This window comes from Corvus hawaiiensis, chromosome 22 (genome assembly GCF_020740725.1).
Source record: "Corvus hawaiiensis isolate bCorHaw1 chromosome 22, bCorHaw1.pri.cur, whole genome shotgun sequence".
NCBI classification, from domain to species: Eukaryota; Metazoa; Chordata; class Aves; order Passeriformes; family Corvidae; genus Corvus; species Corvus hawaiiensis.
The window spans coordinates 6973157-6989876 of record NC_063234.1 but is presented as its reverse complement, the minus strand read 5'-3'; the positions used below and the strand labels follow the sequence as shown (position 1 = coordinate 6989876).

At 58.5% G+C, this 16720-nt stretch overlaps 4 protein-coding genes across 4 annotated transcripts; 1 reads left to right on the top strand and 3 right to left on the bottom strand.

The window, feature by feature from the left end:
- Nucleotides 1-613: 613 nt before the first annotated feature.
- Nucleotides 614-3028, bottom strand: CAMK2N1 (calcium/calmodulin dependent protein kinase II inhibitor 1). The gene is made up of 2 exons (XM_048326560.1): nucleotides 2811-3028; nucleotides 614-1987 (listed from the first exon to the last, which is right to left on the bottom strand). Exons 1-2 carry the CDS (start codon nucleotides 2968-2970, stop codon nucleotides 1917-1919), a joined length of 231 nt encoding a protein of 76 aa, XP_048182517.1. The 5' UTR covers nucleotides 2971-3028; the 3' UTR covers nucleotides 614-1916.
- A 2331-nt stretch (nucleotides 3029-5359) lies between these two features.
- MUL1 (mitochondrial E3 ubiquitin protein ligase 1) lies at nucleotides 5360-8370 on the bottom strand. Its single transcript, XM_048326506.1, has 4 exons — nucleotides 8219-8370; nucleotides 8032-8119; nucleotides 7392-7512; nucleotides 5360-6703 (listed from the first exon to the last, which is right to left on the bottom strand). Exons 1-4 carry the CDS (start codon nucleotides 8336-8338, stop codon nucleotides 5983-5985), a joined length of 1050 nt encoding a protein of 349 aa, XP_048182463.1. The 5' UTR covers nucleotides 8339-8370; the 3' UTR covers nucleotides 5360-5982.
- Nucleotides 8371-9587: 1217 nt separating this feature from the next.
- FAM43B (family with sequence similarity 43 member B) lies at nucleotides 9588-11211 on the bottom strand. Its single transcript, XM_048326507.1, has one exon. It carries the CDS (start codon nucleotides 10705-10707, stop codon nucleotides 9817-9819), a length of 891 nt encoding a protein of 296 aa, XP_048182464.1. The 5' UTR covers nucleotides 10708-11211; the 3' UTR covers nucleotides 9588-9816.
- Nucleotides 11212-13064: 1853 nt separating this feature from the next.
- Nucleotides 13065-15762, top strand: CDA (cytidine deaminase). Its single transcript, XM_048326508.1, has 4 exons — nucleotides 13065-13617; nucleotides 13896-14007; nucleotides 14269-14326; nucleotides 15011-15762. Exons 1-4 carry the CDS (start codon nucleotides 13443-13445, stop codon nucleotides 15122-15124), a joined length of 459 nt encoding a protein of 152 aa, XP_048182465.1. The 5' UTR covers nucleotides 13065-13442; the 3' UTR covers nucleotides 15125-15762.
- The last annotated feature ends 958 nt before the right edge of the window (nucleotides 15763-16720 follow it).

Below are 16720 nucleotides of genomic sequence, written 5' to 3'. Positions count from 1 at the left end.
GTGCAGCCTTCACACCCCAAAAATGGGGTACCAGCTCCCTGTGCCACCCCAAACGAATCCATCTGCCCCCCAGGTCATCCTGTACAAATCCCAGCTCAGCAGCATCCTGCTTCCAGTGCAACACATGATTTTCTTCGCAATAAAATCCCACCCCTGGACCTGTTTCCCATTTGTGATTATATTCCTACTCCCTGGGCACAAAGGTTGGCTCGTGCCCTTGGTGGCAGGGGCAGAAGGGATAATGGCCTTTTTTAACACCAGGATTTGGGTTTTTGGGGGAAGGGAGGCAATACTGGAATGGAAATGCCCATTTTCCACAGTTTTTCCCATCAGTGAAGGGGAAGGCACCTTTTTTTCCCCATCCCCAACAGCCACTTTCAGGACCCAACACTGAATTTTCCCATTAAATTTGTGCCCCTGAAGCATTTTTCCATCAAGCAAAAAAGTCCCACAAATAAATATTAATGACAATTAATTATTCAGCACGAACAGGGGTCCGTGCCGGAGAGTGGCGGCGTTCTCCTTGGTTATTTTGGGATTATTTGGGTGGACAGGGAGGGATGCTCACGGCGCTGGGCCCCGGCAGCCCACGGGAAAACACGGCAGATCCGCATTTATAATTTTTTTTTTTCCGTTTTGTTTCATTTTCCTTTTTATTCGGACATCGCAGAAATAGCCCTGTGTAGTGGATAAAAGTGCAACATACACAATATTTAAGAAAAGGAGGAAAGAAAAACCTGCCTTGAGGTCTGTCAGTCAACTGCAAACAGAAACAAGAACCAAGCCCGGGCGCCAGAGGCGCTTTTTGTTCCCTCCCCCCCCCCCCCCCCTTTTTTTTTCCCCTTTTGTTTTTATGCACGTCATGCAAAATAGTTAAAAAGAAAGATTAGAAAAGAGAAGTCAGAGAAAACCCCACGAGAGATCGACCGAGCCCTAGAAAGAGCAGAAAGCTCCGAGTGCTGCTCGTCTCGGGGAGGGAATCGCTGCCCTCCAGCATCTCCAAGTGTTTGGCACTCTTGTGATTACATTAAATAATTTCTTTATATATATATTTTAATACAGTCTATTAAAGAGAGGAAACTGCCACAATATAAGAAAAAAAAAAACCAAGATCACCCACACTACAGACTGCATGGTAGTTAGAAAAGCTGAGCATCCCCCCCACCCCCCGTACATATAAAATCTGTCCCTTTGCTCACAGCAACCAAGAAGTACAAGCTTTAAAAAATAAACCAGCAATTCTTCCTTCAGGCCTTTCCTTTATAAAAGTTTTGGTTTTCCCCCTCGAGAACCCTAAAACGTGACTAAAATTAAATATATATATATATATCTATTTTATATAATTTCCCAACATCCAAAGACATCAACATAAAAAAAAGAAACTCATACGGAAGGGGATAGCGTGGTACATCCAAGTGCACGGATTCATTTTTGCAAGATTAAATAATGTAAACAAGGTGCCCGCTGGGAACAGCCCTGGCCGGGGGCTGTTCCCCCCCGCCCCCATTTCCCGCTGCCCCCTTTCCTCTTACCCCCCGATCTAGTGCGGCACAAGGTTCATCAGCCCGAGAAAAGCGATCCCGAGTAATTCAGAGCCGCGGCGGGACTCCTCCGTCCATCCCTCGGGGTGGGGGTTTTGAAGCAGGTGACCATTTTCCCGATTATATATATAGATATTTTAATTTATTATAATTTTTTAATTCATGGCTGGGCTCTGGCTCGCTCGCCGCCCTCCCCTCCGCGCGTCTCCGGAGGGCAGGACGTGCCGCGGTGCCGTGGGACTGCGGGCGGGCGCGGACGGCGTTCCCGGCGCTCGGGCGGTCGCTGCGGTCTTGGGGGGTTATTTTTTGCCGATCACCTGTGCCATTGTAAACCGACCCCACCCCGGGCTTCAGCCCAGCGTCCCCAGGGAGGCTTTAAACACCGGGAGGGGCCTTTTCGGAGAGGTTTTGCAGCACATCATCAATTCTATCATCTTCAATAACCACTAGAAAGCAGAAAGAAACAGAAGCGCGGTGAATTTCCTGCCGCCGTGCTCCCCTCGCCCAAGGTCACCCTGGGGGAGGTTGGAGGGGTCCCACATCCCCGGTGTGGCTGCTGGCAAAGCTGCGCCCCGCAGGGCACCTGGTGCACCGTGTCCCGTCCCCAGGGAGGGTGCCCAGCATCGCACGCCCCGGCACTGGTGCTCTGTCCCTGGGGAAACCTGGCAAAGGGCACGTCCCCAGGAAGGTCCCCTCACCTCTGTGCCCCGCGGATGGTCCCCAGGGAACGATGCCCTGTCCCTGGGGAAGGTCGCTGCTGCCCTATACCCGGTGAAGTGCCCAGGGCACAGTGTCCTGTCCCCAGGGAAGGTCCCGGCTACCCGACACCCTGGTGACAGTCCTTGGGACGTGATGCCTGACATCCTGCAGGGAGTCTGGTGCATCGTGCCCCGTCCCCGGGGATGCTTCCCGGTGCCCTGCACCCCCGAAAGGCGCTTGATGCCCCATCCCTGGGGAAGATCCAAGGAGCACGGTGCCGAACGCCCCTCAGGGAGCCCGGTGCTCCATACCCTGTCCTCGGGGACGGTCTCCAGTGCCCCGCATTCCCGGAGAAGGTCCTCAGGACGCGATGCCCGACATCCCTCAGGGAACCCGGCCACCGTGTCCCGTCCCTGGGGACGGTTCCCGGTGTCCTGCATCCCCGGGGAAGGTCCCCGGTACACGATGCCCAACACCCCGCGGGATACCCGCTGCATCCCGCCCCATCCCTGGGGCCGTGCCCCGCATCCCGGGCAGCTCCCGGTGCGCCCCGCTCCCTCCGGCACCCACCTCTCTTGCTGCGGCCGATCTGCCCCAGCTTGGGCGGCCGCTTGCCCTGCCCGCCGGCCAGGAGCCCGTCGCCGCCGCGGAGGCGAACGGGGAAGGGGAGCTGCCCCACGGCCGCGTCCCCCGCCAGCTGCCCCTCGCCGTAGGGCGGCCCCTCCGACATGGGGGCGGCGGGGGGGGACCCGCCGCCGCCGCCGCCCCCCGACAGCCTCCCGGGGCGCGGGGCCCGCGGGCCCGGGGCAGCGGCGCAGCGGGCGCGGGGCAGCCGCCCCGTCACATCCCGGCCCGGCCGGCGCTGCTCGCGGCTCCGCGGCTGCGGCGGCGGCTCCGGCGGCGGCGGCGATAGAGGAGCGGGAGGCGGGACCGGGCGGGGCGGGGCGGGACCGGCTCGGCCCCCGGCACCGGCGGCGGCACCGCCCCAGCGGGCTGATCCCGCACCCCGGGGATCCCCGGGACTGCCCCGCCGCTTGCTCCGCAGCGTCCCCGGGGAGCGCGGAGCATCCTCAAGGAGCCCGGACCTGCCCCGCGGGCTCCCCGCGGAGCACGGAGCTGTCCCGGAGCATCCTCGGGTTGTCCCACAGCATCCCTGGAGATCCCAGAGCTGCCTAAGACGCCCTGTGGAGCCCGGAGCTGCCCCACTTCGTCCTCAGGATGCCCCAGCCTGCCCCTCCGCGTCCCTGGGGAGTCCGGAGCTGCCCTACAAGAACCCTCTGAGAGCTTAGGTGGCCCCACAGCACTTTTAGGGAGCCCAGAGCTGCCCCACAGCCACATCTGGGAAGCCTAGACTACCCCACAGACACGTGTAGGGAGTGCAGAGTGAGCCCCCCCAGCCACTCCTGGAAAGTCTGGAACCAACCCCTCCACACCCCTGGGGAGGCCAGCTCTGTTCTCAGGAATACTGGCCACAGCCCCACATGTGCCCTACAGAGCCCAGCAGAAATGAGCCATCTCGGGGCCTCTGGCACTTTGTGGGGGCTGCAACATGGGCACAGTCTGGGTTTGCCTGGCTGTGGGGCCCCGGGACCCGTCCCTGCACAAGCCTTTCCTGGGGCACTGCAGGAGGACTTGTGGGTCACTGTGAGCTTTCCATGGGGTTTTCCATGCAGGGTTGTGAACAGCAGCGTGGGTCATTGGGGTTATTGCCCGGCGAAGTGAGTGATGGGAAGGTTGGGGGATAACATTTTGGGACAGACCACAGCTATGCTGGGGGCGCTCAGGCATCCGTGGTGCACCTCCTGCAAGGCGGAGAGGGGGGACAGTAGCAACAGCAGCAAAGCAGCTCTTTGTGCAAGGCTGAGTTACAGGATTTCTCTGGAATCCGGAGTCTGGCTCATTTTGGGGCCAAGCAGGATGGGGGCACAGGAAGGACAGGGCTGGGCTGCGCTGTCCCGAGGCTGCTCCCATCTCCAAACCCCTTGTTTGCTGAAATCCTCAGCCCCCAGAGCTGCACAAGCCCCTCTCCCCTGCACCCCCGCCCGCCCCCGAGCTGTCAGCTCCTTACATAAGGTTGCGGCTACGCCCAAGATATCACAGGGAGAGCTTGGAAACAGGAGGCGAAGGGTAATGGGGAAGCACAGCCCCTCCAAAGTGTATTTTTAGGCTTCACCTGATGCTCCATTCCTGGGCAAAATGCTGAGGTTCGAGGCCGTGTCCTGCACTGGTCTGAAGGGGGTTGACCTCCCCGCTGTCCCCAGTGAGGGGATGAGGCTTTTTGGGGTGGTCGGTGCCCTGGAGAGGAGGGACATCTCTTCCAGCCGGTGGGATTCTGTTGTTTCAATCTGTATTCTGGGTTTTCGAGCTGCAGTGTGGCTTTTTGAGCTGTGTTCTGGCTGCTCCCTCTGGGATTCTGTTCCACAGGCTGCCTCGCCCTGCAGGCAGCCACCGCCATCTACAGCTGGCGGGATGCGGCCCTTTCCCGGCACTGGGACAACCAGGGACCCGCTCCTCCTCAAAATCCAGCTGTGGATTTGTGCCTCACAACCAGAATAGCCTTCGGACGCTGCCCAGCCGCTCTGGTTAATGTTTAATGAGGAAACAACCCATCATCTTCTCTGCTGAATTCAGGGCTTTTTAAATGCCAGTCGATGGGAATGTTTCTTTTTAAACGTGCCTGGGGGATGTGAACAGCTCTGCCTGCCCGCAGGCACCAGATGGAGCAGGGGTCTCTCCCCGCTGCCCAGGGGCTGCCTCAGTCCGGGGGTTTTCACCTGCTCCTACTTGAGGCTCCCTTGTCCCCCAGAAATGTTTCTCTAATTGTCCTCCCTAGCAAATGTTAATTGCAGCAGCACTTTGGGTCCATTAACCCTCTTGGGTGCATATGGAATTTATGGCAAAATGGGGGTGTCAGGGAAGGGAATTCTCCTTTTTTGTGTCAGTTTGGGGGTTTGGTACTACCCGTGTCATGAGGGGACAGCACTGTCATGTCCAGTGCAGGGGGGACAGGATCCCGCCCTCAGCCAACCTCCATCACGGCTCGGGGCGATCCAGGCTCACCGTGTCCACCTCAGGGAGCACAAACCTTGTCACTCCCATGGAATAATCCGACACAGACACACTTTTCATCCTATTTTATTACTTCACACCCTCTTTTCTATCCCAAGCCAAGCCAAGCCAAGCCCAGCCATCAGCCACAGCATTCTCACATCCCCATCCTCACATTCTGGTGTGACAAACCCATTTCGGGAGGGATCACAGAATTACCTGTGTTCCCACCCCCCGGTATGAGCTCTCTGACAGCCCCTCCTGCTCCGCTGGGCCTTGCAGCCCGCTGGCAGCACCACAGGAATTCTGCAGCCTCTGAGAACCTTTAATACATTTTATTTTTGTTTTCCCCATGTTTTTATCAGCTGGGTAAGGGGCTGCAGGCTCTGTAACCATGACACAAACCCTGGGAGTCCAAACCTTAACAGAAGAGCTTCAAGCTGCGTCTCCCCCTGAGCACCTCACCCTTTGCAAGGAGTCATCTCTCTCATGAACACCTGCAGAGCACAGCGTGAGCCCTGATCAGGTGCACAGTCACCTTTTCAGACTCAGTTCTGCCCCCCTGCTGAAGCACCCGCTCCCTCAAGCTCCCTCCCCTTCCCCAAAATCCATCACCCAAGCAGCAAGGCGACAAAACCCCTTTGCTAGTGGCAGCTTTAAATCCAAAATCTCCCCCCCGAGAATCACAAAAAATTTAACTGTTGTACAAGGGAACCACCCTGGTGATGCCCTGCCTGCAGATCGGGCACTTTTTGGGCTCGGGAAGAGCCTGGTAGCACTTGTGGCAGGAGCAGACGTGGCCACACTCCAGGAAAACGCAGGATTTGGTGCTGCTCAAGCAGACCACGCAGGCGTTTTTGAGGGTCTCACCGCCCTCGGCGTTCGTCAGGCGCTCCTGGGCCTGCCGGAATTCCTCCTGCATCTGCCTGAGGTGCTGCTTCTCCCGGTGGTGCCGGTACTGCTTCCGCAGGAGGAAGAAGAGGACAGCGCAGGTGGCAAAGCCAAAAACGACGGTCAGGATTTTCCAAAAGCGGACACTGGACTCTTGTTTCTGCAGCAAGGACTCGAAATCCAGGGCGCTCAGGTAGTAGGGCATGCCCTGCTTCGGGGGCTGCAGCTTGATGGTGGCGTTGTCCAGGACCAGCTCTCCCACCCCGGTCAGGGCCGTGCCCACCTTCAGCATCTGCTCTGTCTCCTGGATTCCCTTGGGACGCTCCCCGCTGATGTAGTGGCCGATGACGTCCGTGAAGGACTGGACAGAGGGGTGGAATTTCTCGTACACCGTCTCCAGGCTGAGCTCGGCGGCGTCCAGAGGCTTCATCACACGCACGGTGACGCTGGCACCGCCCTCGGCGGGGACCAGGTCGAAGGGGGTGGTGTTGGTTCTCTGGTGGATGATCTTCTCATAGTCGTTCCTGGGGAGGGAAAAGGGGGGGGAACACAGCCTGGGATGACCTGCTGGTTTTGGGGACTGCCAGATGGGATGTGCCCCAAGCAGAGTTTCTTTGATGGGGGTGTCTGGAGAGCAACACCTTTTCCCTCATGGCACTGTCCAGGTGTGCACGAGGCCACTCCACCCTCACCTCAGTGCTCCACAAGTAGTGGGGGCTTCCTTCATGCCCACCTAACTCCTCCTCACCTGTCTGTGGCATTCCCAGCTGTCACACATCACCCCGTGAAGAGAAGCACCATGTGTCACACATCCCAGTTTGATAAGTGTTATCAAATCCTTATCAAAGAGCATCGCTGGGCTCTGTTTCAGCAGATCTGGAACCCTCCTTGGGTCCCCTGGGTGTGGGAATCACCCAAATCCAATTAATTTCTGTTCTAAAACCAGGTTTTTTTTTTGGAAATGCCATCCTCTGGCCACCTCTGTAACAAGGTGGGGCTGATCTGCCTGTGTTGGGTTACTCAACATGCTCTTCCCCTCCAGCCCCTCTGTGAACTCTAAAAGCCCTAAAACACGCCCCATTTTGGCAGCTGTCACCGTGGAGGCTACTTTGGGATCCAGCTCTGAAGCACTTGGTCACTCTGGCCATGCCTGAGGCCATTTCAGGGTGTCCCACCCCCCAAGGGCACCCCAGGTGGGCACCAGGCACGTACCAGAGGTGGGTGGTTCTGTTCCACACCATCTTGTGCTCCTGCAGCGTCAGCCTCTGAACCACCCCCTTGCAGTTCTCCACAAACTGACTGCTCAGGGTCTCCTTCACCGACCGCACCACACCTGGAACGGAGATCCAAGGGGCTGCTGAGGTGCTCGTCAAACAAACCTTGGACAAGGGCCCGGAGTGACAGGACAAGGGGGAATGGCTTCATACTGACAGGTGTCGATGGGATATTGGGAAGAAATCCTTCCCTGTGAGGGTGGGCAGGCCCTGGCCCAGGGTGCCCAGAGCAGCTGTGGCTGCCCCTGGATCCCTGGCAGTGTCCAAGGCCAGGCTGGATGGGGCTCGGAGCAACCTGGGACAGTGGAAGGTGTCCCTGTCCGTGGCAGGGAGTGGAACAGGATGAGCTTTACGGTCTTTTTCAACCAAAACCATTCTGGAATTCTAAGATGGGGGGCAAAAGCCTGAGAGCCCGTGTTTTCTGCTGTCAGGAGTCTGTGGCTGCTTGGCGGGGGGGATATGACCTGACGGGCACAGAAGGAGGAGCTGGCGATGGAACCCGTCGGTGAGGAGCAGCTGGGGGGGGAAGATGTGCCCCCGACCCCCGTGTGAAGTATCGCTGTGGGCCCTGACCCTACCTTCTATGACCGCATAGGGCACGCAGCGTCCGGGCGCCTCCAGCAGCACGGCCCGCAGGTCCCCGTCCAACCGGACCTTCCTCGCGCCCTGTGGGGAACAAACAGAGGCCGCGGCTCAGCAGGCGCGACCAGGCCGCGGCCCGGGGGCCGGGCCCGTGCACTCCCCCGTCGCACCCCTCGCACCCACCTCGAGCCCGCGGGCCACGCGGGCCTTCTGCCGGTAGACGGAGTAGAGCAGGGCGGTGATGGCGGTGCTGGCGGCCAAGAGCACGGCCTGTGCGGCCGAGGGCCGCCCGCCGCCCTCCATGGCCGCCGGGCCCGCCGTTGCCACGGCAACCTCCCGCCGCGCCGGCGCGAGGTGATGACGTCACGAGCAGCGCTCTGGCAGCGGCGGAGCCGCCATCGAGATGCGGGTCCGCCAAAGCCGGGCGGGGGGCGCGGGGACCCCCCAAAGCCTTGTTGGGGTGCGGGGGGAGCACAAAATTCCCCCTCACAAGGGTTACGGGTCAGGGGAGGCAGGTCAGATCCCAGCCTTACGGAGCTTTAGGGGGATAAACCCCATCCCTGGGAGTTTGGGGGGCGGGACAGGTCGCAGCCTCCCCACCTCTCACCCCCACCTCCACCCTGGGGTCCTTGGGGAGGACATCAAACTCCAGCCTCGCCAGTATCTCAAGGGGGATTAGCCCAAGTGCCAGCCATCCCTTAGGATCTTGGCAGCTGGCCCCAAATCCTAATGCCCCCAGGTGCGGGGAGGAGCATTCCCCGTGCCACCCCTCCCCCCCCCCCCCCCCCTTTGGGGGTGGGGGGCCAACCCAAATTTCACCCTCCTGCTAAGTTTGGGGGGCAGTGGTCAGATCAAAGCCTGCTCCCCCGAGCCTGGGAGGGGATGTCTCCCCAAATCCCAGCCCTATAGCACCTTGGGGAGGGGGTTTTAACCCCTCACTGGGCTGTGGGGCAGCAGCACCGCGTGGCCTCCCCACTGCGAGGGCTCAGTCTCAGGACGCAGCCCCCAGCCCCACTTTGCAGGTTCCTTCTCCCCCACCCCACGCAGGGCCATGGCAGGGTGGCAGGGCCATGGCAGGGTGGCAGGACCCTGCTGGGGGGGACACAAGACCCCCCACCCCCACCACCCCATCTCCTTACCATTGCTTATTCTGGGAAAGCAGCAAAAGGGGAAGAAAAAAAAATAGCAAATTTTCATAAATTATTGATTTTCAGGCCCTTGGTGCTAATTTTGGGGTGTGTGGGGGGGTGCAGGCAAGTTCTGCTCTCCAGTGGGGTCCAAGGGGCCGAAACCCCGTCACAGCTGCCCCGACGTGGGCGGCACAGCCGCCCCCCCAGCTCTATATCTAAAAAATCAAGTTGCCATGACTACGCGGAGCAGCTCTCCCCAGCCCTCGGTGCCGCAGGAAAGCACCGTGGACCCCGCAGCCCCCCCTCCTTGGCTCGCCTTTCAGGGGGTAAATGCAGTATAAGCCCCCCAAACTGCCTCGGTGCCGAGCTCAACGCTGTCGTCCGCCGGGGTCCGGGCGAGACACAGGCGCCGTCACACCGCAGAAAACACACATGAATTTTATTATTATGGCCGCTGCGGAGGAGGCACGAGAGCAGGTTCATGTGCGGGGCCGGGGGGAGGGGGTCCCTGGGGTGCAAGCCCACCCCTACCATGGGTCTTCCTGCAAACGGAGCCGCTGTCTTGTCCAGATTGATCCTCGAGGAGGGTCCAGCACCGGCCTGGGGCGCAGGGAGGGCACCTCATGCCCGGAACGCGGTGACCGCCGGCGCTCAGCACACGGCGGGCCGGGGCCCGCGCAGGCTGCAGCCCCTCATGTCGCTGGCCAGCCGCAGCACGGCCGCTCGCTCAGGGTCCCCCAGGGGCGTCCCGGCGCCGAAGGCCTCCTCCTCCTCCTCCTCCAGGATGGAGCTGAGCCGAGGGGCGCAGCGGGCCCGCTCGGCCGGCGGGCGGTAGGGACACTTGGCGTTGAGCAGCCTGCGAAGGGGCACCAAGGGCACGATGGCATCGCCCAGGAGCTGCTGCTGGACGTGGCGGAAATCGCTCTGTCTCTTGAGGCGCTTGAACTCGTTGAAGGCGGAGGCCGAGGTCTGGTAGAGGAGCAGCGCCATGGCGCGCGCCTTGTCGGCCTTGGAGACCAGCACGGCGTGGCAGCGCAGCACCACCGCCTTGTTCTTCACCTGGTGCCGGTACACCCAGGCGAACACCTTGGGGTGCCGGCGGTCGGCGGCGCAGTAGGTGATGCGGTGCAGCAGGTACGCGTGGCCCGGCCGGCGGGCCCCCTTCTCGCAGGGCGTCATGCGGATGCCATGGGGGCCCAGCGTCAGCTTCATCTTGGCCCCGCCGGCGCCCGCCTCGCTCTTGGCCCAGATCTTGCCCACCGCCTCCTCGGTGCAGCCCTCGCCCTTGGCGTGCAGGGTGACGGCATTGCCCAGGTACCGCACCGTGTACGTCGGGTCCTCCTTGTTGAGCTCCACTTTCTGTCGCTTCCCGCGGAAGACGCTGCCCAGGCGCTCCAGCGGGCACTCGGGCAGCAGGTCCGGGCAGGAGCGGAGGAAGCCGGCCAGCAGCGCCGCGTAGCTCAACCCCGGCCCCAGGCTCTTGCCTTTGCACTTACGTTCATTTTCCACCAGCACGAACTTGCTCCGGCGCCAGGGCAGCATCTCGGCTCCGCTCCGCTAATCCCGGCCTCGCTCGCAAGCAGCGGGACCCGCCCCCCCCCCCAAGCCCCGAAGCCGGTTTGGGGGGTGTCCCCGCACCCCCCCGCGCAGAGGGTGAAGCCCCTACCCCGGCAGCGGGAGGCGGCCGCCGTATCCGATCCGGCTGCCCACGGAGGATGCGGAGCCGAGGAGCCGCCGCGTTCCGGGTGCCGCCTGCGCCTGATGCTGCGGGAGCGACGGCGGCGGCTGCGGGGACGCGGCTCTCCGTGGGCTGCTCCACCTCCCCGAGCACGCGGGGAGCCGCCGGTGAACGGCCCCCGCCAGCTCCGTGCGCGCTCGCTCCGTGCTCCGGCAGGGATGGGAAGCCGGGGGGGGGAATTAAACCCCCCACCCCCCTGCAGCAGCCAGACCTCCAGCCCCAAAACCCACCGGCGTGAGGGGAAATTCCCTGATTTTCCACCTGCGAGGGATGATTTTTGGGAGGGTCATATGATGGCTTCTGACACTACAACGACAAAAAGGTGGGTTTTTTCCCCGCAAATCAGTGCATTGCACAAGGGTGTGTGCCAGGATTTGCACATCCTGCAGGTTTGCTGGCATTTTTTCCTCCAAACCTCCCGTTTGCCCCTGTTATTTCCAAGCCAGTGAGACCTCCTTGCTGCTCCTCTCCTTTTGGGCTGAGCTGGTTTTTAACCTGTTGCTTTTATCTCTGGCCAAGGCCCCAGGACAGCTTCTCTCCAGGAGAAATGGAATGTTATTTCCCCATGGCACAGCTTGGAGAGGATTTTTTGGGAGCACTGTGAGCTTCCAGCCCTGCAGTGGAGTCTGAGGCTGCTCAGGATTCAGCTCCTTTGGCTCCAACCCTGATTTCCACCCTTTTTTCTTAACCATCTGGATGTAAAGCAGGGAGACCCCCAGGCTTGGGGATGCTCTGTTTGCCTTGGGATTGAAAAATGGGAAGGAGAAAGGGGTAAAATAACCACCATGTGCCCCCACTTTTAGTCCATTTGGGGAAGAAAACCAGAGTGGGGTGTTGCAGGGAACAGGAAGCCATTTCCCAGCAGCTTCCCAGATTTTCTACGGTTTGAGTGAAGCAAATACAGCCTTAAAATAGCAGCTTCACAGGCAGACAGCACCAGCCCCACTCTCTCACTGCCACGGCCTTGACAGCCTCATATGTTTTTGCAGCCAAAATAATAAAAAATGCATGAATTTGTCTGTTTTTCAGCTTTTCTGATGCAAACATGGGCTGTGTGGTTTGCTCCCAGTGTGAGGATGGTTTTGGGGAGATGGCAATTAGGGAATTAGTGCTAATGAGGAAGATTTCTATCCATGCCAGCCTCTGTCTTTTACAATTTCTATTCTTGCCCTCACTGACTGAGGTGAGGACTGTATTTACTTGCTCGGTGTTCATATTGAGAGGGCAGGTGTGAACCCACCCAGAAAGCTTCTTTATTTACAGATCCCACGTTACTGGGGTCGGGGTGGGGGGGGTGTCCCTCTACACTGGTTTCATCCCACAGTGCCACCCACAAGCTGCCCTGGGACTGGTTTTCCTTTTTTCTCCCAGATTTTGGGGGGCAAAGGAGACTCTGCACTGCATTTTATAGAGGGGAAAACAACATGGATTTGCAATTTGAAAGCTGAATAAGAGGGTTGTGGGCTGGTTCAGGGCTGCCAATCCCTCCTCTCACTCACTGTCCTGGCAAGTAGGGAACTGTCATCATCGGGTTGCAGAATGAACAAGCACCCACACAGTGTGTGGTAGGTGGGTTTCCCAGTTATCCCTTGGACAATACCCATCTCAGCATCCCAGCTTTGGTTTCTTGGGGTGCCTGTGGTGGTCTCACTGTCCCATGCTCTGTTTCAGCTCCCGGAGTTTCAACCCCATCAGAAGCCACTGCCAATTTGGACACTGCTTCCCAGCCTGTTGTGGCTTCTCAGCAGCGACCTAGCACCAAGATTTGCTGGCAAAACCAGCAGGTAAGGTCAAAATCCTCCCCAAATCCAACAAACTGGACAAAAATCCCAGTGATATATCCTTGGGGGCCGTGATACCCATCCTTGCAGCTAGAAAATGGGGCAGGAAGCTCCTTGGGCAAGGGGAAAAATAGAGAAATCTTTAATTAAAAAGCAATTTGATGATCTCCTGGGAGCCCTTTACCTTGTGTGGGCTGATTTCCATGGAAGCACCAGCCAAAGTGAATTTGGGCTCCAGCATGAGGGCATCTCAAACTGGGCTTTTAGCCACCTGTGTCTTCAGCCAGTTTTCTCCTGCTGCCTGTAGTTAGAAGACCTGGGAAAATGTGACATATACAGATACTATTTTTTATGCTTTCAATCAAATTAATTTATTTCTTTTGATCTCACTGATCAGGAACTGTTGTTCCTTCCGCCCCAGGAATGATTAATGACATTATCCTGTGAAGCCACAGAACCAGTTTTGAACTGACGAGGAAAAAACCTCCGGGACGGCAGCGGAAAAATGCTCTGCCGGGACAGAGAAAGGAGGAAGTAAATAACAAAAACAGGAGAAATTGGAAAAAATGAGGCAGCTGGCAGGGAGAGGACGTGGGAATCCCTGAGCATGATGCTTTGGGGGCCAGGGCTTCCCCTGGGGATGCTTCCCGGAGCTCGGCTGCGTGCTGGGGCGTTATCCCGGCGTCCTGGCCAGCCTATTTTCCAGGCGAGGAAATATTTAACCGCGGCGTCAGCGGGCAGGGCAGGCGGGCGCAGGAATGGAGGGAGGCGGGCAGCACCCGGTCGCCGCTGTCCCCCTGGGCCAGTCCCAGGGTGACCATCTCCAGCTCCTGCTGCGCCGCAGCCGGGAGGCCAAAAACTGCGCCTATTGCCCCTACAGCCGCTTCCCGGTGGGAGCCGCGCTGCTCACCGCCGGCGGGGAGATCTTCTCGGGTAAGATGGGGACCTGAGACCCCCCCCCGGGGATTTTGGGGAGTCCCCAGCAAGCCTTGGGTCATGTATGAGGGTGTAGCAGGGTCATCCCGGGGTGCTGGTGTTGTGTGTCCTCCCCCGCTGCCTCTTGGCAGCCGCCATCCTGGAGTGAGCCAAAGATCACAGTGGATGGGAAAATAAATAGGGGAAGCAGGGAAAATGGCTTTTCTTTGTAAATTCCCTAAGAAGAAAGGAGATGATGGGGTTAGGGGTGGCTGATTCCGGGGTCTTCCCTGCAGGGTGCAACGTGGAGAACGCCTGCTACAGCCTGGGGGTGTGTGCCGAGCGCACTGCCATCCAAAAAGCCATCTCCGAGGGGCACACCAGCTTCAAGGCCATGGCCATCGCCAGGTGAGGATGCTCCGAGAGCTGGAATGGTGAGGGACGGGATGGGGGGCGAGCAGGAGAACCCCTGGTACTCCTCTGGGGCAGCTTCTGCTGCAGCAGCCCCAGATTTTGGGGAGGGAAAGGAAGTTTTTGCATGGTATTTTTTGAGGAATTGGGGGGCAACTCTGTTGTGCCTCTGTAGTTATTGGGGCATGAAGGTCTTCTGCAGGTGTTCCCCCCTCCTCTGACCTCAGGACTGAGATCTGTGCCCTTCTCCTTTGGCAGTGACATGGGGGACCACTTCATCACGCCCTGCGGCGCCTGCAGACAAGTGATGAGAGAGGTGACAGCTCGTGTGGGGCTCCATGGCTCCTTCCCTGACCCCAGACACCATCCCCTGACCCCAGGAATCTTGCCCTAAAACACTTGGAGGTACCAAGGAGGGTGCAACCCCCCATCCTCAGCCCCATGGCTGGCTCCAGGCTCCTCAGATTGCATTATCTTCTGGGAAAGGAGTATTCCCACCCTGGGTGGGTGTTCAGTGGGAATCCATTAGCTCACCCTCCCCAGGGGAGTTTATTCCTCCAGGTGCAGAGTTTTGCCCTCGAGTCCTTACTCTGGCTCTGGCAAGCCTGAAAAGGGGGGTTTTCCTGCAAAAGCTGAGCTTCCCACAGATGCTGTCCGGCTCTTGTCTCCCTCCTCCTGCAGGAATCCCAGCTCCCGCAGCCCGTTTTTGGGTCGTTAATATTTAATGGGTCGAGGGGCTTAGGTCGAGTGTCAGATTCAGCAGGCTCAGAGGCACCGGGGCTCACCCTGGTGGCGTAAAAACACAAGATCTGAGCCCAAAGTATCCTCTGGGAGAGGTGGAGGTAATGCTGATAAGCCAACCCAAAATACATGCAATAGAGGGGGATGCTCCCTGTGAACCTGAAAAGAAAGGATTGTATGAGTAATTTGGGGAAGAAGTGCAGGTTCTACTCTCTTCTTCTTCTTCTCCCTCATCCGTCTCTTCTTTCTCCTCCTCCAGTTCGGCACAGACTGGGATGTCTACCTGACCAAAGCAGATGGCACCTACATTGTCAAGAGGCTGGAGGAGCTGCTGCCGCTCTCCTTTGGCCCTGAGGACCTGAAGAAGGTCTGAGCAGCGTGGCCACCGCCAGCCTTTGCCCTCAGGCACAGGGGACAATGGTTTTCCCCAATTTTCTCAGCCTGTAAGCAACTTTTTGGGAACAACGCAGTGGGAAATGTGTTTATACTGTTAAGTTGCCTGTTCCTCTGGCTCACCTTCTGATTCAGTGTTGATTCGCAGACTCCAGCTCCACATTGCCCCGAGGAAATGGCAAAATCAAATCATAGAAATTCCCTGTTATTAGTAAAAAAAGCATCCAGACATCCCTGTAGGCAAGGGAGGAGTTTGCAGACGGAGATGGGTTTGATGCACGGCTTGGTACGGAAACCACTCCTGAATAATGCGAAATCATTGCTTGGGAAAGTGCTGCATCCTTCAGCTCTGAAGAGGAGTGAAAGCAAGAAGGAAAACCGTCAGCCCCAGGAGTAATTAATGAGCCGATCCAGATTAGGTGGATTGCTGGAACAGGAGGGTTATCGCACGGAGCATGTCCTTTGCTCGTTTCTCCCCAGCTTGTTTTCCTTGCTTTTATTCCATTTGGGGGGAAGAAGAGGACAAGGAGTTTTTGAGGACTTCTGGAGAGTTTTGTGCCTCCATGATAATGCCATTTGCTGATTGTACTATTGATTTATAATACAATGATAAATGAATTCGTTATGTTTCCCGTTACGTTGCTGGGTTCAGCATTTCTGCCATGCCCAAGTGAGATAAAAGCAGTTCTGGTTTATCTCCTGCAGCTGTAGCAAGTGATGAAACACAAGGAGTGGGGTCCTGGGGCTGTCCTGCAGCCCAGGCAGGGCTGGGGGGTGCTGGATGTGTCATGGAAACCTCATGAGGTTCAACAAAGCTGAATGCAGGGTGCTGCACCTGAGTCAGGGCAACCCCCAGTATCCATACTGGCTGGAGAATGGAGAGCACTCCTGCTGGGAAGGACTTGGAGATGCTGGTGGGTGAGAGGCTGGATGTGCCTCGGCTGTGGGGCTGATCCCCACATGGGCAGCAGGAGAGGGAGGGATTCTGGCACAGGGTGCCCAGAGCAGCTGTGGCTGCCCCATCCCTGGCAGTGCCCAAGGCCAGGTTGGACGGGGCTTGGAGCACCCTGGGCTAGTGGAAGGTGTCCCTGTCCATGGCAGGGGGTGGAACAAGATGGGTTTTGAGGTCCCCTCCAGCCCAAACCAGTCTGTAATTCTGTGATTTGATGATTCCACACACTGGGCTGTGCCCTGGCTGTTCCCAGGGCAGTGCTGTGCTCCATGCCAAGGCGCTCCCAGCTGTGTCCTCCGTGCCCTGCATTGCACAAGGCTTTACCTTGGCTGCACCCTGCCCTGTGCCCTGTTCTGTGTTCTGCTCCATGACCCACTCCATGCCCTGCTCGATACTGCACTCCATGTCCCTTTTCATATCCTGCTTCATGCCTTGCTACATATCCTATTCCATGCCCCTCCACGTCCTATTCCATGCCTCACTCCATGTCCCGTTCCATGCCCTATTCAGTGCCCCACTCCATGCCCCATTCCATGCCTGCTCCATGTCGTGCTCCCTGCCCATCTCCATGCCCCATTCCAGGCCCATTTCCACACTTCACTCTGTGCCCAGCTCCGTGCCCCA

Excerpts from the sequence above, each read along its gene's own strand:
- CAMK2N1 (XM_048326560.1), bottom strand. The coding sequence starts at position 2,970 with ATGTCGGAGGGGCCGCCCTACGGCGAGGGGCAGCTGGCGGGGGACGCG. Across the intron at positions 1,988-2,810 it reads GATCGGCCGCAGCAAGAGAG|TGGTTATTGAAGATGATAGA; the intron begins GTGGGTGCCGGA and ends TCTGCTTTCTAG.
- MUL1 (XM_048326506.1), bottom strand. The coding sequence starts at position 8,338 with ATGGAGGGCGGCGGGCGGCCCTCGGCCGCACAGGCCGTGCTCTTGGCC. Across the intron at positions 8,120-8,218 it reads GCGTGGCCCGCGGGCTCGAG|GGCGCGAGGAAGGTCCGGTT; the intron begins GTGGGTGCGAGG and ends TGTTCCCCACAG. Across the intron at positions 7,513-8,031 it reads GCCCTATGCGGTCATAGAAG|GTGTGGTGCGGTCGGTGAAG; the intron begins GTAGGGTCAGGG and ends TCTCCGTTCCAG.
- FAM43B (XM_048326507.1), bottom strand. The coding sequence starts at position 10,707 with ATGCTGCCCTGGCGCCGGAGCAAGTTCGTGCTGGTGGAAAATGAACGT.
- CDA (XM_048326508.1), top strand. The coding sequence starts at position 13,443 with ATGGAGGGAGGCGGGCAGCACCCGGTCGCCGCTGTCCCCCTGGGCCAG. Across the intron at positions 13,618-13,895 it reads CGGCGGGGAGATCTTCTCGG|GGTGCAACGTGGAGAACGCC; the intron begins GTAAGATGGGGA and ends TCTTCCCTGCAG. Across the intron at positions 14,008-14,268 it reads AAGGCCATGGCCATCGCCAG|TGACATGGGGGACCACTTCA; the intron begins GTGAGGATGCTC and ends CTCCTTTGGCAG.